The sequence below is a fragment of the Athene noctua genome, chromosome 11, assembly GCF_965140245.1.
Source record: "Athene noctua chromosome 11, bAthNoc1.hap1.1, whole genome shotgun sequence".
Classification (NCBI taxonomy): Eukaryota; Metazoa; Chordata; class Aves; order Strigiformes; family Strigidae; genus Athene; species Athene noctua.
The window spans coordinates 10,813,459-10,836,235 of NC_134047.1; the positions used below are offsets into that span (position 1 = coordinate 10,813,459).

General features: G+C 42.5%; 1 protein-coding gene across 2 annotated transcripts in view; it reads right to left on the reverse strand.

Moving 5' to 3' along the window:
* Nucleotides 1-4,800: 4,800 nt before the first annotated feature.
* The window catches only part of AMOT (angiomotin), a 65,162-nt gene continuing 47,185 nt past the window's right edge, over nt 4,801-22,777 (reverse strand). For both annotated transcript variants that reach the window (XM_074914990.1, XM_074914989.1), the window contains exons 8-13: nt 17,266-17,415; nt 15,289-15,479; nt 12,914-13,036; nt 12,013-12,245; nt 10,951-11,175; nt 4,801-9,937 (exon numbers count right to left, since the gene is read on the reverse strand). In XM_074914990.1, coding sequence (XP_074771091.1) covers nt 9,837-9,937; nt 10,951-11,175; nt 12,013-12,245; nt 12,914-13,036; nt 15,289-15,479; nt 17,266-17,415 — 1,023 coding nt within the window. In that variant the 3' untranslated portion in view covers nt 4,801-9,836. The remainder of the gene's footprint in view (nt 9,938-10,950; nt 11,176-12,012; nt 12,246-12,913; nt 13,037-15,288; nt 15,480-17,265; nt 17,416-22,777) is intronic.

The following is a 22,777-nucleotide window of genomic DNA, read 5'->3' on the forward strand; positions in this document are numbered from 1 at the left end:
CTGTTTGCCATGGCCAGCAAGAGCCTGTGGCACCCGAGGAGAGCCCAGGGCAGGGTGAAAGCTGCTGGGGCAGCAAGAGCTTGGGCCTGGGGGGTCAGCGGGGACATGATCCCACCTGCAAGAGCAGCGAGGGGACAGACTGCAGGGGAGGGCTGATTCCCTGCAGCTGGTGAGAGAGCAGCACTGTGGGTTTATAACTGGCCCTGGAGCCAACCTGGGGCTTGGGGACACAGCCAGGAGGGTGCTTGGGGACAGACACAGTGCAAGGGGTTTGAAGTGTTTGCGGGGCTGCAAAGCAGGCTGGAGGAGAGACAGGGTGTCTCGTGTGTGACTGAGTAGAGTTAGACAAGCTTCTCTGGAGGATCTTGAAACAGTGGTGTGTCTTCCTGAGCTCCTGCTGCCTCCAGCCTTTCGTGTCTGTCCCATACATCCTGGGCTCCAAGAGTGCTCACCCTTTATCTTAACCCTGAACTCACCATGTTGCCAGAGAATGGGATAGGTGAATATACCTGTTTTCTTACATTATTCTCTGTATTTTGGTTTTTTTCTCTGAAGCACCCCATCAGATCTTCCATCCCAGTGCCACGGCAGGCTGGGCTGCAGCATCTGTGTGGGTGATGGTATGGTCTGTTAGCAAGGGGCTGAAGCTGAGGCTCTCTGCTGCTGCTAAGAGACTCGCTGAGGGTTATCAAATCCGGAAGGAACTCCCTCCTTCAAATGAAGGACTGGGAGATCCCTTACTTCAGCATCCTGAAGTGTCACTTATCACTGAAAGATGCCTTTTACCTTCCTCGATAGAGCATGGCAATACATTACTACCTAAATGCCCTTTTACTCTCTGCAGGTAGAGCAATAGCAAACATTAAGCAACAAATCTGGACAGAAAGGCTTTCTCCCAGCCTGTTCAAGACCAAAACATCAGCACCTTGGCCCGGCTGTAGCTGGAGGACCTCAGGCAGAAAGCACCTTTCCTTGCCCACCTTGCGACGCACGCTGAAGCCACCTGAAGTGCCCTGAGATGTGATCAGCACAGTTGGCAATGTGGGCAAAATCCTCAAAAGCCTCAGCCATGCTGATCTGCGATTGCTGGTGCACTTACCCCAACTTTTAACCCTGTGCAGCTGAGTTATCCATGATGCGGGTTTAGAAGAAATAAGATCTGCCCAGAGAGAAGGGCTGGAAGACTTAATTAGCTGCCTGCTGGCACTTAGCAATTACTGCTGTATGGTATGCCCCAATTATGGTACTATTAACTTTAGTTCTCTGGAAATTCAGTGATTAATACTACTAATAATTCTACTGACCTCAAAGTAATTGCAGAACATTAAAGGAGAAAGCTGTTTCTAATTAAGCAATTCCCAATCCTTCTGTTTTCTCTTTTTCTAAGCCTCTGGTGCCCTCTCTGCTGTCCCGGCATGGGTCTTGCCTGGCTGGGGAGATGGGACATGCAGTGGAGCAGAAACTGCCTCAAGAAGTGACGTTTCCAGAACTCTTCAGCATTTAAAAAAATAAAGCCTGTGCAAACCATAATCCTCTGCACTGTACATGACTTCTGAGGGGAAGTTTCACTGTCTAATTAATCTTCCAGAAGGATACCTGGCAGCCTCCACTGGCCCCCAAATGTGTTGGTGCAGGTTGGAAAGCAGCAGAGATGCTCAAACACCAGCTCCCTCACCCTTGCTCAGCACTGGGGTCTTTTCATCAACTTGGGATTTAATCACAGACCTGAATCAAAAGGGTAAAAATTTCCCTCTAGGAAAGTTCTTGAGGATGATAAAAGGGCCCAGACTGCTCTCAGCTTTGTGTGGGGAAGGCAAAGGGATGAGAATGAGTTGAATGGTGATGAAAATTTAGCCAGAGAAAGCCCATCAACCGACCTACCACGTTTCCACAGGCTCTCCCAGAGCAGGACGGCTGAAGGGATACATTCCTGGAGTACGCGGGATGCCAGATGCAGTGGTCACACAGCCCTCGCCAGAGGTTGCCCTTTTGATGCTGGTTGGCTCCAGGAAGAAAATGCTTGTGGTTCTTTCTTCCTTTTGCTGCAGACAGCGCTGGGGCTGGGGTCTGGGCTGGAGTTGCTGGGCAGTGAGCAGAAATGCAGCTCAAGAGCTACTGGGAGTAACACTGGGAGCTTTTGCAAGCAGAGAAATAGGCAGAAGTGTTCCTCTCCCCAACAGCCTGTCCCTGTGGGGTGGTCACAGAAAACCCAAGCCCTTTCAAACAAGGGAAACAAAAAAGCTGGCGGTGTTTGTAGGTGAAGAAAGGGCTAGGTCCCTTTGGGGTTGCTGCCATGTAGCATCTCTGCCGGCTGGCAGGGCTCTGATTCAGCCCCAGGCAGCCCCAGTGCACGGCTTCTTCCTGACAACCTCCAGAATTGGGAATTTAATAAAAAATGATGCTGGCTCTCGTGATCTGAATGCTATGCCTTCCAAAATGAGAAACAAATGGAAGTAGTTCACCCCCAGTCTGTGCTGGGTGCTTGCAGTGATGCTGCATGAGCCCTGAAGCAGAGCAAAAAGCAGCCTAGGTGAGCCCTGTTAACACTTAAACCTAATGAGGAAAAAGGCTGTGCTCTGCTAAGCATCCTGCTCTGGGCACTGCAGCTCTGTGAGGATGAAGCCCAGGTCATCCTCAGTGTATGAACAGCCACAACCCCACCTGCCCCTTCAGCAGGAGGCAAATCCCTGTCCTGTCCTCTTGTGCTTTGGCCCATCAGTGAGGGAAAAACAACCAAAACACCCCCAAAATACTGAAATAAGGAAATGAAATGCTGTAGGTGTGAGGGTCTCTTTCTTAGAATTTTTTAGTTCTAAAATGCAGCAACCAAAACCAGAAGGGTAGAGGAATCATGAAGTTCCAAAACTGACCATTTATGTGTAAAAAATCAACTAGGGATGAAAAGAAAATTTCACCTTGTACAATGAGGTTCTCAAAATTACCAGTTTTCATATACTGTATGTATTTACATGTGTGTGTGTGTGTATGCATAATATATATGTAAAGGCCTTATCTTAAAAATGTTAGTACTCCTCTTGGCAAGGGATCAATGGAAATTTTCCTCTGAAGTTTACCTCCAAAATACAAAGTGAAGATTATCTCAGTCAAATGTGTTACTATATGTACATGTCACTTTAAAGGCACCTTTGCAATGCCAGTCTATTGCTCTTTCTTACAAAATTCAAAAAAAATGTTCCAGAATATATAAAAAGCTCAAATTTTGTTTGTCTTGGGGAGCTGGACAGGGAGACAGAGAGCTGTCTCTAGAGAGGTCCTGAATTATTATGGAATTTTGCTTTTTTTGTAGGTATATAAAAGCAATGATAGGCAATGCTTTACAATAAATAAAATAACGCAACTGGTAGTGCAACCCTTGGGACTGTGTTGTAGACACAGTGAGCTGCATCAGCTTCTGACTCCCTTCCAGCACCCCTGGGAGCAGCGGGACTGTTGGGGAAACAACTGACTGGTACCGAAGTTGCGCTTAGTAAGGATTTGGAGCAGATAGGCTTTTTTGTTTAAAGGCTGAGCCAATTGAGAGGAAAAAAACCCAAACCCAAGACAACCTTTTAAACTTTTTCTCCCCTTTTAAGCTCCAAATCTTGGCACGCCGTTTAGCAGGCGATGGGACTGGAGATGTCTTTACCATGCCCGTGTCCAACAACCGCGCCCAGCACCATGGGGGCTGGTGCCATGTCCAGCCAGGCGGAAGGGGCAGCCCCCCGTAGAGGGTTATGTCCAAGGGGGCCAGTCAACACGCTCCCCAGAAAGGCAAGAGGACACGAAAACCTGAGTCACCCCTGCGCAGGTTCTCGCTGCTCCCCACGGAGCCACAGTGGGGCCTTCAGCGCGTGCTTCACTCCAGCCTCCTCTCCCAAAGCCGCTGACCAGCCCGTCGTGCTACCAGGGGCATTGTGAAACGTCCAAAGACTCCCCTCACACCCATCTGCAGATGGACCGCAGTTGTTTTGTTAAATAAGGCAGCTATTAACAGGCTTCTGTAGCTGTTTATTTTTGTCTGGCCAGGGTCTTTTTTGGTCTTTTTGTTTCTACTCTGGCATGCCAGAGAGATTTATAGAAACAACATCAAATGGCCTGAAAGCATAGGGGCTGTATGTGCTAAACTGACCACCGGCCCCCAGATTTGTCAGGCTGGTATTTATTACAGCACTGGCAACCCACGGGGGCAACAACTATGTTAAGATCAAATTCAAAACTCAACAGTGAAAATGCATCGAGGCTGCCCACTTTCACCCAGCTTCCCAGTAATCCCTGCTCCTTCCCTCCAACAGCACGATGAGAGGAACGATAAATTTGAGGCAAAAAACACACAAGAAATATATGAGCAAAAAGCACATCAAGTCTATTGAAGACTGATGTAGAAAATACTCACATGCCTGCAGGTTGCTCACATGCTGTTACCCTTTGACATCTGAAAAGCAGTCTAGCCATCCAAGGAGAGATGACTCAGTCAGCTCAACAACTCAAAGTTACGGCAAGCAAGTGTTGTTTATCTGATTATTAAAAAGGTGTGAAAGCGTGCAGAGTTGTGTGCAGCTGCAGGACCAGTCAGAGGAAAAAATAAAAAGTGATGCTGAAGGGAAGAGACTGGAGTGACAATTATTTTATCCTGTAAACTCCAATTAGGAGTTGAAAGAAAACTTAAAGACAAAGGTCAAGCAGCAGCGAGGACTAGAGAAGGTGAAGATTGGTTTTGTTTTATAATCAATAAGGTTTTCATACTAAGAAAATATACTGCAAAACCAGCAAATCAGTGGAAAAAAATTGAAAACACAGGATCCATTCTTTAAAAACACACAAAATATTTTTATAGCTAACTACAAACATAACAATAGACATTTACAAGATCTCTTAGTGCATATTTACACTTACTCTTTTGTTTTTTCCTAGAATTAAAGCTGCCATAATCTTCAAAGGCTTTAGGGCTGTTTCAACAGCTGAATTACAAAACAGCTCAGTCACAAATTACAAAATAAATTTGATGGTTTAAACAAAGAGGAAAAAATTATCCACAATTCACTTCAATATAGATCTAAATACGAAAGATCATTCTCTTGACACATTTTCTAAGGTTGTGAAATGGCGAACTTTTAGTATTTTCATTTATGCTTCAGCATTTTGGATCCTAAAGAGAAGCAGCTAACCAGTCACTCATTTCTCGCCTTTTAGACCACGGCCCTGCTGAAAGGGAAACTGGGATGAAGCATTTGCACCCCCAAGCTCCTCCTCTACAAATGGAAGAGACATAAATGACAGGACAGGAGTCCTGAGCGCTGCCTCTCGGGCTGAACCTGCTCCGCAGTCAGGGCAAAAGGGCAGCTCTTTCCCAGCTCTCCCTGGAGGTGAGGCTTGGAAGCTACATTGCTCCAGACTGCTCCCCAGTTATTTCAGCATCTCCATTGCTGATCCTGAGCAAATCCCAAGCTGAACACAAGCAAGTGTTCAAATACTTCAGAACTCACACCAGCACAGGTTCTGCTCGTTAGGAGGGCAGATGATCGCTTTCTTAAATCTCTATTGTTTAGCACAGCCCTAATGGTATAGTTGGACAGCACAGTGCAAACCAGATGGGTTTCAATGTTTCTGAAAGCCTAAGAGATGATGTTGTTGGAAGTCAGACTCTTAAAACCAACTTAGAATAAGATCTTTTTGAAAAGAAATGTATTTTCTTCATAAATACAGTACAATTACATTTTACAATGTCTTTTTACTTCCTAGACATAAAAATGCTAGCTTTTAAAAAAGAGTTCCTATACAAATACATGAAAAGAGACCCCCCTCCCAAAGCCCCTCACTCCTGGCATGGAGCAAAACCATCAGCCCATGGCGTAAAGAAGCACAGTGAATCCCCGGCTAACCTGTGCCAGCCCTCGCAGGGTGGGAGAGAAAGGCAAATTACCCCCAGGGTTTTGTTTGCCCTCACTGAACCGAGTTTATATTGTCACCACATCATCAGCAATGGAAAAAGCACATTGTCTGGCCACGGTTGTCGGGATTCACTGTACCGGTGCTGTGGCTCATGGGATGCAGTTGTTACGTGTCTCACACGCTGCTGGTCATCGGTGTGGGCTCCTGGAACAGGAGGTGTCCTTGGAAATGGTTCTGGCCTAAAACTCTGCCAGTCCCCTCACTCAGGCAGCCTCAAAAACGAAGCAAAGCTAATGCCAGTTTTCAGCCTCTCACTCTACAAACTCACCAACAGAGGCAGAGACCACACATAAAGAATTTCAGCCCCCTGACAGTACTTGCTGACCTCAGCCACCCTTTGCAGACTCCTGAGGAGCAACTCACAGATCCCCATGAGTCCTCAGACCACAGACAGAAAATTGCTACTCTAGACCCCCAAGAGTTGCCAGGTAGGAGCTATTTGAAGTTAATGATGACATCGGGCCAGATGGCAACAAAAGCCTCTAGATCTCAGGCAGTTTGCTGAGCTGTCAAATCCCAAAGGAACTGCCCAAGGGAAGGACTTGTGAGTTTGGCCATTCTGTAAGCAGTGAAAGGAAAGAGTAAAAATAACTAAACTTGATTTTCTTGTTTTGCTCTACAAAGAAGAATATGTGGCTTTCTTCATAAAAGCTACAATTCTGCTCCTAATACCCGAGTTTAAGAAAAACTCTTAGTCTAAAATTTTGGTTTGCAAAGAAGGTCATTGCAATCATTGTGTTAAAATTCACTTTCTACTAGAAATAAGCTCTACAGAAGGAAGAGGAACTAGGTGTGCAGTTTTGTCTCCTTAAAGCAGTTTCTGTTTAAAAACAAAATAAAAATCTGTACAGAGAGACTGAAGACTACAGTACACATTTTCTTCAAAGCAAGCAGCTCTTTTACATTCACATCAGGATGGCTCTGAGGGAGCTCGAGGGAAAGAATACATTCCTGATGGCTCCTAGTTTGTCAGCACAGGAAAATGACCTCAGACTTCCATGTCCAAAGTTTTGGGGGTTTTGCTTTTGGAAGAAATCAAAACTACAAAATAGGGCAAAGAAACTGACCTAAGCAATGTAAAGCTGCACCGTCTTCTTCCAGATTTACTTCCCATGGGCATAGTACTGCTAAGGCTCCTGCAATCCTGATGGTTCGGACTGTCAGCGACTGCCTGGTTTCCATTTTTGGAGGAAATACTTGCTGCCCAAAATCTGTATTTTATTCACAGAAAGCTGTTATGTCTTTTTTTTCTTTGTAAAACCAGATTACAGTGGCATTCAGTTTGAAAACAATGAGCTGCAGGGAGAATAAACAAAATATTTTTACCTAGTCCAGCTGAACAGCCAATATTGATTGGGGAAAATCAGTTTTCCAAAACAGATTTTACCTGTAAAGGATCTAAATTTTCCTAGACATTTTAGAATTAATGTGAATCAAGCAAGCTGGAACTGTTTATCTAGAGCCTTACAGTTGCAAAACTTCTTTCCTGCTGCTGAGAAGTACTTATAAAGATGGAATATAATTTTTCCTGACTTTAAAAGAACAGAAAAGCACTCAGACATCTCTCCCCCTTTCTCATACGGACACTCAATGGCATGTGATCTGCCTTACTGTTCATTCTAAACCCAAACCACAAAATACAGTTTAGAAAATTATGCTGAAATGGCAGAAGGATGGACACCTTGAGCTAATGAGAAAAGCTTCTTCTGCATTTCCAACAACTGTGAAGGAGGAAGAGAAATCACTTCAAATCATCCAGAGTGGGAATTACTTCATATAATGGGATGGAATTAAGCCAAGAGAAATAAATGTAAGACATTCTCAGGGATGAGAACAAAGAGTCTGTGAACAGTTTGTCTAGAAAAGGGTGAGGAACTAATTCAGACAGATTATTGGAATACATGTAGGGAAGGTCTACCTCACTGTCCAGAAAGACATTGTCCCATATGGCAGAGATAGTCAAAGCCTGAAAGTGCAGCTCTGAAGTGTCTTTAAGTAGTGGTGATGGAAGGGAGTTTGTGCTGCCTGTTAGAGCAGTCACTGGTAAAGCCAGGCTATTTAGACTTAGTTCATATGCATTCTGCCATCTCTAACTTCCGTGGGTCTAGGAATATAGCCTGTAGAACACGAACAAGCAGCGATTTGCTAGAAGTGATGGGAAGTGATTTCCTTGTTTTTTAAGTGATTATCACTAGAAGACAACAGAATCCAACTCACAGCTGATCTTTAGGCTATGCTAAGATACCCATGCAGCAGACAAAAGGCACCTCCCAACCATCCATTGTGAAATTCATGTTCTATCTGTTGATCTGGTAAGGCCTTTTCAATTGGACACCATATCAGTAGTGTCAACTACGTAGGAATCGAGGACATTCACTAACTGTTGGATGATTAATTGCCAATTTTCTTTATTTCTAGGGTAAAATGATCTGAAATGAAATCTGGCTACTCTAATGGTGCACAGAAAGCTCAGACTATCCAGGTCCCCAGCATGTGACCACTGGCTAATTAAATATTTTAAAATTCAAGTAAAAAAAAAAGTAATTTTTAACAGAAATTAATATTGAAGTGTTTTAATAAAATGCAAAGACAGTAATAAAAAATACTCATTTACTTCTACTGGTCTTAATATCTCCTTATCGCAGCTGCAACCAATGCATTGCTGCATCTGTGCTAGTTCCCAAAAATCTGAAAGCGAACCTGATGACTTAAATGTGTAACTTTCTTCCATAATGCCTCTGGAACTTTCTTTAAGCTGATCTCTCCAGTTAGATGAAGGAAGAAAAATATTTTGGAAGACGAGAATTTACCATCTGAAACTGTTTTACACAGAGCTTCTCTTTAAAGCTCTACCTCTGACGCTTTGCTATATGAAAAAGAATCTAGTATCTCCAAGAAGAAGGGACATACAAAGTAGAAGGGCATTTGAAATATAGAAAAATCTGCTATGGAGAAAGATCTCCACAGATGCAGTAGATTAAGTTGCTAACACTGAAAAGCAACAGGGCTTGCCACTTGCAGTATGGTAAATTTGGAGTAGTTCCACTAAAGCCAATGAATTACAATGGCAGAAATCTGATCTAACACATCAGGACTGAGCCAGTAAACTCATTTTTTAATTTACGTAAAACATGAATGCAATATATTATTTACTATCCACTGTATAAATTATTGAAAAAGTACTTAAGTATAAAAGCGTGGCAAATTTTTCAATGAAACTAAAAATGTGAAATGTAACATTAATCATCAGAGTTTGTTTTTTTTAATAAAGAAGTAACACAATTTGGGAAGCAAAAAAAAAAAAGTATGTTACTACACTGAAAATTGAAATCTTTCCAGCCTATGAATGTGAAATACCTATTCTGGGTTCTTACACTGAGTGTAAAGAGAAAGTGTAAAGAGAGATCTCCCTTGATCACAGCTCAAATTTACAAAACTTTCTCAGAACACCTGTATTCTAAAACCATTAAGTGATGCTCACAACTAACCCCCTGGTTCTGATCATTTAAGGCCCTTATGCTCACCTTACTGTGTTCAAGCTAGACATTTAACCAACAGTTGTGAGAGTAGGTACTTCTGTTTAAGAGACTTTAAAAATACTGAAATGAAATATCAGATGTAGTGCACCTAAGTTCTTGTTTTTCCTCCAGATATTACCAGATCCAGTATTTTAAAAATAAAGGGGAAAACCTTCAAAGAACAATTGTTATGGGGTTTTTATAATTTAGAACAAATTATAAATTAACCTGTCCATTCTTTTGAGACATAATATACAAGAGCAAACAGCTGAGTGTTCTTTTATTACTCAAGTACTACAATTTTTTCCCAATAAAAATGTCTTTTAAAAATTCCTTGCTACTGTATCCCAGCTCAGATCCTGGAGCCTTTCAGATGAGGTATTCTACCATCTCTCCATCTGGGAGGTCCTGCCCCATGGTCTGAACAGGGGCTTTTCTTTCAAGAGTGCTGGAGTGGAAGAGTGGCCCATCTACATGATGAGGAAAAACAAGAGATAGACAATCAAAGCTGTAACTTCAGTGAGGTTGGAAAAATGACGTTAACATTTTAAAAGTCATCTTCTACCACTGGCCAAAAGACAGCTAGCAACTCCTTATTTAATTTTAAAAAATTAAGTTCTTCATGTATGTAGATATTTTATCAAATTCCCTTTGGGTTTCTCCCACTGATACATGATGGCATATAAAACTGGAGTGACTGCATTTAAACCAATGTAGTCAGTGTAGACTTTCACCACAAAACCTGTTCCCCCGTCTCCCTCGATACCCATTAAATAGCACAGCACGACACGGCAAGAAGCACAGCAGACCAGCCAAATTCACTCTTCCATAAAGAACAACATAATTGTAATGTGTGTGTAAGTAGAAGAGGCAAGGTTGTGTAATCTGCATTGATTTGGCAGAGTGGGCTGGAAAATGAGCAGCTCTTGCCAGCTCGGAGCTCTGTGGGAAGCAAATTCAGCTTCTGTGACAGTCACTGTCAACTGCCAACACTGAAATCAGTCCTGCGACTGGGACAGTATAGTAACAAGCTTTATCATGATAGTTACCTTTCGTTCTTCCTCCCCCTTATCTGAGTCCACTTTGCTTTGAATACCCTCTAAAATGCAATGGCCAGTTTCTACAGCCCATTTTCATCCACTGTTTAAACCCCACATGCTACTTGCAATTTACTTCAGAGTAGACACTGACTCAGAGACTATCCTGGGATTTGCATATACCTGCTTCAATTCTTAAATCTCACTGTACCTCTCTACGCAGTGTGTCCATGCTTATGCTATCTCTCCTAAGGCTTTTTTTTTTCCTTCAGAGCATTTGAGACCTCTCAGAACATTATCAAGCTTGCCTCTGAAACCCATCTGTCCTCACAAAACTAAACCCCATTTTCCTGAATGTAAAAAAGAATGGCAGGGCCTGTCCCACAGAGAACTGATGGCAGGTCAGTGGCAGGGGCCGCTCTGGGGGAGCAGCTGAGCTTTGTTACCTGTTTTGTCTGCACTGTAGGTCAGGCTGGTACTGGGGAGTCGTCCTGGTGTGGGAGCTGCAGTGGAAGGTGCAGCTTTGCTCTGTTCATTCCCCCGGTCAGTCTGGGTGCTGCAGTCTCTGCTGCCTGTTTTCGAGTGGGCTGACAGCAACGGTGTGGAAGGAAGGACAGGAGAGGGGGTGGAGGGAATGGATTCGGAGCGATATTCTGTTCCCAGCAGAACACCTTTGTGGAAAAAGGGAAGGAAATTTTACAGTCTCAGAAAACTAACTGGTATAAGTTCTGCGCCCCTTTGTGGTACTTGCTCTAGGACCTGAAAAGTGCTCCATGCTACAGCAGACAGTACTAATTTACCTTTCTATAGCACCTTTCACCACTGGGTGCTGAAGTACCTGAAGAACAGCAATATCCTCATGTTGCTGCATGCAGAGATACACATAACACCTTAACTGTCCCTAAGCAGTGGCCCTGCAGGGTAAATCTGCACACTATGAAATCGGCTGCAACAGATTCTCATTTAATTTCAGGGTCCTTTAGTCTCATAGGGAGGGCCTTTGGGATTAACTTGCCCCCCAGGAAAAAAAGGAAATCATCTAAGATTTGCTTTGTTACAAGTAATTTTCTCTGAACAATGGTGTTGAGCCATTCCAGACAGGAGTCATGTTAGTGCAGGCACAACACTATGGGATAGCAATCCTGATTTGTATCTCTGCTCCTATTTGAGGAGACTTTACACCTTCAGACAGCTGTAACAACCCAGCTGCAAGCAAGTGTTTGGGAATTCTGAAAATTGTATCTCAAATATCCCTAAAGTCAGGTACCAACTTGGGAATAAAGACTTACATATTTTAATGACAGAGACTGGATATCAGAAGTCACTATTTCCCAAAAATGATTAAAACAAGCAGTTGTTCCAAATGTGGCCCATCTTGCTTGCAGTCAGCTTTACTGCATGCTAGGCCAGCTGATCTGTCTGTCCAATACACCTTCCTTCTGCTGCTCCTGCCTCCCCTCTAAGCAGTGACTCACATACCTGGATTGGCACTGTTATTTAAAAATTACCTAGGCTGCCTTTCCAGCTCTTGTCCTCCCTCTTCTCCTCCAGGATGGGGGTGCTGCTCAGTGTTGACGAGTGGGACAGCAAGCCTGAGCCAGCATTCGAAATGGACATCAGCGACTTGGCAGGTCTCATTGAGGAGAGCTGGTCTGTCTTACCAGGCTCCTTCCGGGAGCGCTGCTGCAGGACTTTGATCATGGCATCCTTCTCAATGATCTGAGCATGCAGAGTCTTAATCCTTTTTGAGAAGTACAAAGAAGAACAACATACTTGTAGTCCTGTCTCCTTGCATTGAGGCTTCAGTGCTCCCATGGCTGTGACTACGACTCCCTTAGGCATTTGGGGAGGCAGAAAGAGGATGCCTGTGACCTTACTGCCCTGAATACTGGCTGCTCCCTGGCCAACCAGAGCAGAACATGCATGAAACTTCCTGTATACACTCACAAGAGAATGGCATTGAGTTACCCACCCACCTCTGGCTACTGGAAGCTGCTCTCAACAGCCATGGAAGGGGCTTTGAGACAAAGCTGAGAGGTATGGCCAGGACATGAGACTGACAGAAAGAAGAGGATTAACACACTTTGGGGAGTCTGCACTGGACCTAACCACAAGGAATACAGTTCTGTGAGACTGTTAAGAGGTGGCTGGAGTCTGGGGTCTGATGAAGATGCCCTGAAGAGAGAAGATGCAAAAAATCCAAAACAAGACTTTTTTGCATTAGCCCTCAGTATCAAGACAGGTTTTGGATTGCTATGTAGTTACTCCCTTGGCCAAATGAGCGTCTGGCATCCTACATCACTGCTATTGCTGAAGACACAAGAATTTCTGGTTCTGAGGCGTCTACCCAGACAATTAACTTAAAATGCCTGTCTTAAAGAAGCCAGATAGGACCAAACTGGATTTTACCTTCCCTCCATGTCGAGACACCTCCTGTTGGCAAGCAGGATCTCCTCCTCCTCCTTCTGAATGCGAGCTTCCAGCGAAGTATCATAGCTAGGGTTAGGCGAGTGGCTGATCACTGTCGTGTCCCTGAGAACAAGCAGTAGAGCAGATGAAGGACCAGCTAAGGTTGCTGCTTAACTCCTAGCAGCACAAAATTATTGCTCAAAAATAACAAACAAGAACATCCAATTTTTTTTTTTTTAGTTTAGGCTGGCTCAATGTCTTCCAAAAATCCAACTCCTAGTCCTAATGAAAGAAGGATTACAAAAATATGCAAGTCACTACAACAAGTCAATCTATTGTCCATCTTGGGCCAGCCTGTAACGGGTTCACTCACTGCACTACTGTAAACTGATTGATGAGGCAAATCCAAGGATATGGGGAGGAGGGATGGTATAGAACAATAGGTACTTCTCTTCAATTGAAAAAGCACAAACTTTGCTTCACATATAAAGCTTTTTCCCTTCCCCTTCAAAGAGGATCACAGAAGGAATCTGAGTATCAAAGAGAACTAGTCATGGAAGTTTCGTAAGCCACCCTAAGCAGCTTGGTCCAAAAAATTTGGAGTGGGCTGAAAGCAGTTTCAGACTGATACCATATAGTGCCTGATGTTAACACTGTGATAGTTGTTCAGTCCACTAACCAAAACATGAGTATTTCATTCTGCTTGCTGCTGTTCAGTCAGAACAAAGTCACTGTGCTACGCGCTGTATCACTGTATGACTCATAACATTGAGCATGTTACTGACACAGCTATGCATTACCATAATTAGAAGAAAACAAACACAAAAGAAAATTTGGAGTTACCACGAGTTCCAATTAATTGTAGTAAGAAATCTGTTCTCTCAGACCCAGGAGGTCTAAGAACTGTCTGGCACCTTTAACTGTGCAAAGTTCAGATCAGAGATGGCAAAGTACCAATGTGAAGGACATAACAAAGTCATTCATCAAAGAAACCTAACCTGATCCAGATTCCTGCCTGTACTGTAAAGCATCCTTCCCGCAACCTCAGCTTCCTAAGGTGTGCTATTTTCCACTATCAAAGAAAAGGGGAAGAAATTTGTGCACAGTGTAGATGAGGTTGCCACTGAAATTGGTAGAATCCCCCACCTCCTATATTGTGAAAGAGATACTATAGGTACCAACTGCATATAAACTTGCAGAAGCATTGACATTAATGGAATACTCTCTTTTAGGGGAGAAGCAGCTAGAAATGGAAAACAAGAGGTTGGCTCCTTCCCGACTGGAAGGCATTCTTGTTCATTTAACAAAACCTGAACAGGCCTAACACAATCCCTCTCATTCCACGATAAACAGTAGACCAGAGCTCTACTTATCAGCACACACTGGAAATATAACATGGCCTCTAAGGACAAGCAGTAGCAAGAGCCTTTAGAGAATCTCTGGGGAGGTGGAGAACAGTGCACAAGAAGCACCAATACCCGAAAATAACAGTCTGCTTCTGGAGCAAGATAAGATAAGTCTTTAAACACTAACACAGCAGATCTGCAACTTTATGCCTGTAATTCTAGTATGATCTTATGAGCTAGGAAGGCAGTTGCAATAACATCCCTATTTGAATCTGGTTCATGAAAGAATCTAAAATAAAATCTGCTGTCAAGAACCAGAAACTAGTGAGCAATAGAAATACACGTAAGCAATATCTAATGCTAAAGAGTTGCACTCCAGTAACAGGCTCTTGTTTACCAACTAGCTGAACCACTTGGGCCTATTTACAGCCATAATAAGTTTCTGTACAGTTGTCTTGGAATACGAGCTTGATACCAAATTTCTGACACCCTTCCTACCCCCACAAGCAGTGTTCTCCATAAACAGCAGAATGTTTTGAGCAGAATTTCCTAGTAGATGTTTCTGGTTAGTAACCATATTGAGGACAATACCACAAAGTAATTTGCAAAAACATTCTGGAGAACAAGTAAGCCATTCAGGGTGAACGATGTGAATCACCAAGCTTACCCCATCTCACATGACTTCAGCGAGGACCAATTCCTGTTTAAAAAAATAAAAAACCAAAACCCTTCTCTCATACCTATTTTTGAATCAACAGCTTCTAGGAATGGCTCAGAACAATTCTACTCTGGAAAATGGCTCCTGCATGTGGAGGAATCTTCCCCTGGAAAAAAGTTTCTAATTGTTGGCAATTGCACAGCTCCCAGGAAAAGCAGCCAAGCTCCACTTGCATGCAGAAGTCTGAGAAGCCTTTCAGACCACATGGTGAGGTATCATGGGAGGGTGGTATGACAACATCCCTTGGTGGGGAATATGACATTCAGCTGGAAAAACAAAATAATCCCTGTACTATGAAAAGTCTCATTTACCTCTGAGCAGCCACAGTTGCAGCTGCATCCAAAGCAAACTGCCTCATCACACTCTCCTCCAGGTATTTCTGTTCCCACTTGGTCATGTCAGCTTCCAGAGCAAGAATCCTTTCTTCCTTCTCTCGGAGGAGTTCCATAAGCGCTGTGGCATTGTACTCTGAGACATTGGCAGTCTGAGATGTACCCTGACGCTGATTTTCAAACGGGAAAAAAAAAAAAAAAAAAGTCATCTCAGGATGCATCTCTAAGACTCAGGGTTGGTTGGTCCAGAGCACCACTGGCTTGATGCAAGACCCCCTCAGAGTGAAATGTGGTGGCCTGTTGCCATGTTGGTCAAACTAGGTGGTGGTAATGGTCTCCTTCAGAGCTTAATCATCTGCAGGGGCAGTTCAGCCTCACTGTCAAAACCAGGAAGCAAGTTCAGATAATGCAAGAAAGGCTTCTTCCATTTTCCAAATGTTGAAGCTTAAAAGTTACAAACATCAAGCACTGCTCCCAAGAAAGACAGCTTAATTCACAGGACACATGCTAGAGCACTTCCTGGTACCACTCCAGAGCTGGTCAATACTAACAAGCAAATATCTGAGATGGAAAATAGTCCTCCTAAGGCCTTTTTCCATGTGCAAAGCCCCACATGTACATCTGAGAACTAGATCATGTGACTGAGGTCTGATGTCTACAGCCCATCCATAATGCCTAAAGTAACAGAGACTTACTTCCAACACTGTTCCAGCAAAACACTAACTAGTATACAAGAGTTATCACACCTTTAAAAAAATACATCCAAAATATTTTTAAATGATTTGGTTATTAAATCATTGTATACCTGTGGATTAAGTAGTGGGGGATTAAAAATAATTCAGTTCTAAAACAAGCTCTGGAAGGCAATGTTCACTTTCAAAACCAGAAAGAGTGGAGATTTGTTGAGCTAACAGTTCAACGGATAAAACGCATAGTTTTCTATGGAAGTTTCATCAGGGATTGGCAGGATACTTGACTTTAAAAAAAAATGTTTAAAAGAAAAAAAATTGGGCAGACAAGCTATTTTATGTTAAGCTCAGAATTCTACACCATGACAAGAAAGCTATTTTTTTGTGTTGACTCAGGCTCGATGTCAAAAATTGTGGGGTTCAGAGTACCTAACCTTCCAAAGGTAACATGGAAAAGTTTATCAAATTACTGTAACTCCTATTAAAACCAATACAAAAATACAAGATTTAAACATCCGTTCCTATGTAAAGATGGAAGTTGGGAGATAAACATAACCTAAAACTAAATGTGATTTAGAACACAGAACTGCATCCAATCTCCAGTAAAATTTACAAACCTGACGGTTCACCTGTGTTTGACACAGGTTGAAATAAAACTAAAACTTCACATCTGATTCACAGCATCACTGCAAAATCTACTTCACATTCATTCTTTTCACTGAAAAAGACTCATGTTACAATAGTAAGTAACACTACTTACAATACTGAAGCTCCCATCTGTTTCCATCAACTGCATTTACAGAATTGGTTTTGCTGTTTTGGTTTTGTTTGGGTTTTGTTAAATGCAAAAGCTTTTTGAAGAGCCTCTTTTCAGGACAGTCATTAATGAATTTTACATAAATTCTCAAACTGTGAAGAATATTTTGTAAATAATTTCAAGGTAACTATAACCAGGTTACTTAAAGATAGAACACCACCTAGCTATATGGCTATGTCTGAATCTTGTCACATCATGGATCCCCTATGGCTCTCTCATCTAAACTTTCTGGTTGGAATGGAAGAATTAAATCAAGTAAAAACAATAATACAGTGGCCAGCAAATCCATAATTCTAGCTACCAAAAGAAAAATTTGTTTATTTTACAAGGTGGAAAAAACCACTGCTCTTCTTTTATGGGTGGTGTAGGGTATAGTGTACCCTACACCACACATACAAGAAACCTAGAATGTACAAGAAGCCTGGTATGGCACAGGGAAACAGTGGGTACCTGCTGCATCCGGAGAGATTCCAATTCTCTCTCCAGCCGGGTCCGCAGCCTGTGCTCCAGCTGTTCCCGTTTCTCACACGCTGCCTGCAGCTGAACCAAGGCCTGCTGCATCTTCTCCACCTTCTCAACGTAGACCTGCTTCTTTTTAAGCTGAAACAAAGGAAGAAAATGCAACATAAGTTAAATAACGAGAACCAGTGAGTGAACTTCTGGCTTTGTACACACTGCAGAGCACAGAAACAACAGCCAGGAAGAACATGTCCAGATGACTGCTGGCAGTGTGCCTCTGACTCCTACCCTGCACTCGACACTCAGGATGTTACAGGTCTTTCCCATCTCTGCCTTCCTGCTAGGTGTATTTGTTATTTTTTTGTCCTCAGCGACCCCATGGTAATGATGGGGAAACTGAGGTAATTATCTGTTGCAAACGACTGAGAGCAGTAATGGGCTAGAAAGGGCATCTGGGTTCATAATAGAGAGTATTTAAGTGATTTGACATGTTACCAAGGTAACTGTAGCAAATACAGCATTTAGAGCTGGTCCACAAGTTGGGAACAGTTTTCAGTGCAATATTGAAAACTGCTGGCAGTGGTTTTATGACGTTTAAGCAGAAACTGAATCAAAACTTGTAGGTTCCTATTCCAGTTCCATAACAATAAAATAAAGAATAGGATCAAAGCATACACTAGACATGGCTCGTGCTCTCTCCATGTTGCAGACAGGTTTATTCTAGCAGTCTCCTTGGCCCAGTGTGACCTGAGAGGTCCTGCTCCGTTCCTTGCCCCTGCCCTTCCATCCTCTTCCATCGTTCACCCTGCAAACCAGGCTGCTATCCTCTCTCACAATAAGCCATGAAAACTACCATGCTGAAACCCCCAATAACTGTCTTAGCAAGGTTAATCCACAGTTCAGCACAATAAAACCGAACTAAAATATGAATAGAAAAAAAAAGAATACAACATACCCAGGGCCCAGCTCTATTCTAATATACAGAATACTGCACACCTATGGACATCATTTCCTGTTAAGGAAAAGACTAACAATCACAATTAGCTGGCCTTCTGCAGCAAATCTGGGGCACTGCTTTTTTAGCTATGATTGTCATAAACCCTGAAACACAAAAATAGCAGGAAGAAAGCAACTTTTCCCAACAGTCAGAGCCAAAGTCTAGAGCAGCACCACAATGCAAAACACAGACTCCCTTATGTGAGTTCAAAGAGCTACTCTACAACTTCATGGAAGAAAAGTCCACTGAGGGATATTAAAGACAAAAGACACCCCTTTTGGCTCAGGAAGTCCTTCTTGGAAGTGAAAAGTATTCTGGGAAAGTATTGCTGTTTGTTGGCCCCATTCTGATAGTGTTCCCTAGGAATCTGCTGTAACTTTCGGTGGAGACAGGATACTAGGCTTGCTGGGCTTTGGTCTGAACAACATGAGCCGTTCCTACACTGGACCTTCCTTCTGAAAAGGAATGATTGTGTATTTCTTCAAAATCTTCCCTTTTCACACTCCTGTTCCTTGAGGCAATCAAGAGACTGCAATATGAATAGCAGACAGAGAAAAATCTCCAAACACTATTAATCCCAGACATGGTATCCTTTTCTTCTCTTCATAAAGTCAGCAGGCATCTAATCTCACAGCATGAATGTTGCTGCCCTAGAGGATTTTCCCCAAACAAGTATTTTATAATAAAAGTTACAATAAACAGTGAGTAATCCAGCTAAAGGCCTTCCCACCAGTGCATGTACAGTAGAAAGGTATTTTTATCCTTTGATTGCTCAAGATTTGAAGCTTGTATGGAATGGGAGGGACAAGAACATTTTAATACAACTTAATATTCCACTGCTGCTCTGCAGAAAATCAATAAATGTTATACTAAATAGATCCTTTCACTGTAGATCATAGTGCTTGATAACACTGATTTAAGCTTTCTCAGACTCCCAATAAAGTGTAGATTAATGCACTAGTTCTACATTTAGATTAACAGCAGTTGAATGTAGTTCTGTAACTAGCCAAAAATTATCAACCATGAGTCAGTAGCAGAACCTAGAAAAGAAAAGCACCCTGGATCTTGGTTTTACGTATGAGCTTACTGACCTGGAGAAGAGTAAGGAACAACCTATTAAACTCGCTAGCAATGAAATATCATTCATTGAGCTGAATAATAATCTCTTGAAAATCAGCTCTCCTCCCCAGCTCTTCTGTATAAAAAATTAAGGAAGGACATCTGGTCTCTTATTACCTACCACAAAGCATTTAAATATCTGAAAAGTTTTTAAACACACAGGTAAAATTCTCCTTGCAAAAGTAGATGCTGACAACATTTTACTAGTTTCATAATAAATAAACCTGAGTATGTGTGGATTAACATTTTGGCCTGCATTCAAAGAATACCAAAAGCCCAGCCAAAAAAGAATTAGGACACAGAAATTCCACTGAAACGTTCACTTTGAAAGTGCTCCCATCAGCCAAACCTGCAGGTGAAACGTTGCAACACAAGCTATTGCCCAACATATGAGCACTGCCTGCACATGCCTAACTCATGCACCAGGCCTAAAGTACAGGCACAGCTTGTTCAGTGGCTTTTCATAAAGACAACTTTTTTGTCCCCCTTCACAAAATACACTTCATCTTCCAGCATCAGGAACAATTAGGACGGTTAGAAAATTTAGGGGTTTTGTGTGTAAGTTTTTTAATGGCTTAAATCCAGAATTAATTTAGGAATCCCTCAAATAATTTTCAGTTTTTTGGAACACAGATGTTCAATAAGATTTAAAGGCATGTATGTGCTTCAGACAACTCAGCTTTCCTAATGTGCCTTTTGACACAATTATCTATTCTATTAGAGATTGTTTCATTTCATGCACTCACTGCACTCAGTCAACTCACTGCATATTCTGGCAGTATCATTCATTTCCAGTTCTGCAAGTATTTGTGAAGAAGAATTTACCTTTCTGTAAACCAGGATTCTCCAGGAGTGGTAGCAGTGGAATGTAATCTTTATTAATTTTTTAAAAAAATCTTTCTAACTCGATCCATCCTCTCAGTGTAAAGAGGATCAGGAGTAATTCTTCCAAGCACAGAGGGATTTCATTACCATAAACTGAGAGTATGATCGCGGACAGGAATTGGAAACAGTTTGCTGAGTATTGCCAGGGTGCTGCAGACATAAGGGGCAGCATGCTGAGGCTTGTTCTTGGTCATTTGCCATGGATTCCCCACCCTCTCTCTTCCAGCAAAGCACCAAAACTGGCTGCTCAGTGCCAAGGGCCATAGTAACATCTACCACGGGGGAGATGGCATCAAAGGACGCTGGAGTTCTCTCCTCTGCAACAGGCCTTGCAGTGAACACGTGCTCTAGATAAGAGTTCATCCCTGAAGCTTTACAAGGGTGCAGTCACACCCTTTGGAATATATTTTTAAATAAATTTGACAAGATAGTAATTTTCCTTTTGATGGTACTGCATTTAACTAAGAAGCAAGCTCATGCTCACATAATGTATTATAACTGTTTTGCCTTGAAGGGTGCTCTGAAAATGTAGAGCATTTTACTCATAATAATATCTTTATTATAACACCTCTTTAAGAAGGTAAGATCTCAAATAACCTCAGTTCATGTCTGGAAGCACAGCAGAGCACTTCAGCATGACTGTATCCCTTCTCAGCATTTCCTACAGCACATGGCACAACTTTAACCATGTGCCTATCTTCTCCAGGTCAATCCCTGCCTGCTTTGGAACATGTCCTAGCCAAGTATCAAATTTCAGGCTTTATCAACAAGATTTTCTAATGAAACCATTGTAAACAAGAGCAGTCATTCTTCAGTTCACATCCACTCTGATGTTTACGTAAATCCTGCAACAGGGCTAAGGACAAGAAAAACAAAGAAGTCAAGGACTGGCTTGAGCTCTTCAGAAATCTAGAACGCAAAAGGGTTGATGCAGGGAATACTCCTGAAAGTCTCTCTGGCCTCCCAATCAAGTATTTCTGTCTCCATTTTATTTCCTCTATCCATTGTCAAGTCTGTTTTCTGCAGTTGAGACCCAGCTGGGAGAAGCAGGATACACTTGGGATTCAAAGGCTTCATTGCTCCCAAGAGTCTGGCTGACCTCAAGAGCAATCTGTTTCCAAGTTAGTCAGAAAGATTTACTGCCTGAAAATGTCTGCACACCGATATCCCTGAACTGCAGGGCTTCAGCAATGGAAAATGAATCAATCACTCTAAACATAAAGGGATGAAATGATTAAACAAATTCATTAAACCTAGAAAACTGAAACTAGTCCTTAGAATCCTTTTGCAGGAGAAAAGACTTCATAAGACAATGCAGTGCCTAGCAGCACACAACCTGCACACTTCTCTGCTACAGAGAGCATTCACATGGTCTGCAATCAATAGCCAAGGACAAATCATTCCCGTCAGAAATAGGGATATTTGATTATTACTACAACTGCCCAACAGAAAAGGGATTAACATTCTAAAAAGCTGAACGAATGCTGTTCCCTCACTTGATATAGTCTTTGACAAACCATGCAATCTCTTTCAGGGATGCCAGGTCCTTGCAGAAGAAAGGCTCTGAAGAGGGCAGGGCAGTTTCATCCAGACAGCACAGGGAGCAAGGGCATACAGGAATGAGGAAGTTTCACTGTCAAGTCACTATAAGCAAAGGAGGTAGAGGCTGTAACATCCTCCAAACTGGAGCTGCCTCTGCAGGACAAACGCAGTTATGGACATAGCAGGTGAGGGGGAAGGAATGATCTTCTTTTGTAAAGAGATTCATCGCTTCCAGATGCGTTACTCAGCAAAGAGTTTTTCTGGGGGAGAAGACTTCCTGCATAGCTAGCAATGATTCAGAAACTCTCCCAGGCATTTTGACAAACCCAGCCATTACCCTCTTCATCTTGGACAGCTCCTATTTCAGTAAATTGGTAACACTCGTCAGCATCTGCTTGTCTCCCACCCACTATTTCTGATGTCTTCAAAGTCCTTTGTTTAATATATTCAGGGTGTTTTCATTACATTCTGGTTTTATCCTAAAGCTGAATCTATTCAGATGCAGCTGAAAATGTGTTTCCCCACAAGAATTTGCCTGCTATGGCAGAAATGTAGTTTAAAAAAAAAGACAGTAAGCACGTTTAAACCACCTCTCCCTCTTGCAGTTGGAATATATTCCTCTAGGATGCCTTTGAACCCTCAGTTTGTTTGAATTCAGGCCCAATAAGGCGCCACTGGCCTCAGCAAGAACTCATGCTAAAGCAATTTGGTAATACTATCCTCTTGCTAGGGAATAGCGTTTGTTGCATGGGAATGTCATAATGTCATCTCTCCATTTGTTTGTGTTAAAATAAGTTAAAATAAGTCTCAAAGCCACCCCGGAAAATTACTAATAGGCAGAATATGAGAGGTAGTGCACGGCAATAAAAAGCCAGTTCTGTGCTGTGACAAGAATGCAGGTCATTGAAGACACACACACACACGTTACAGAGAAGAGAGGGATTTTTCTCTCCTCTCCAT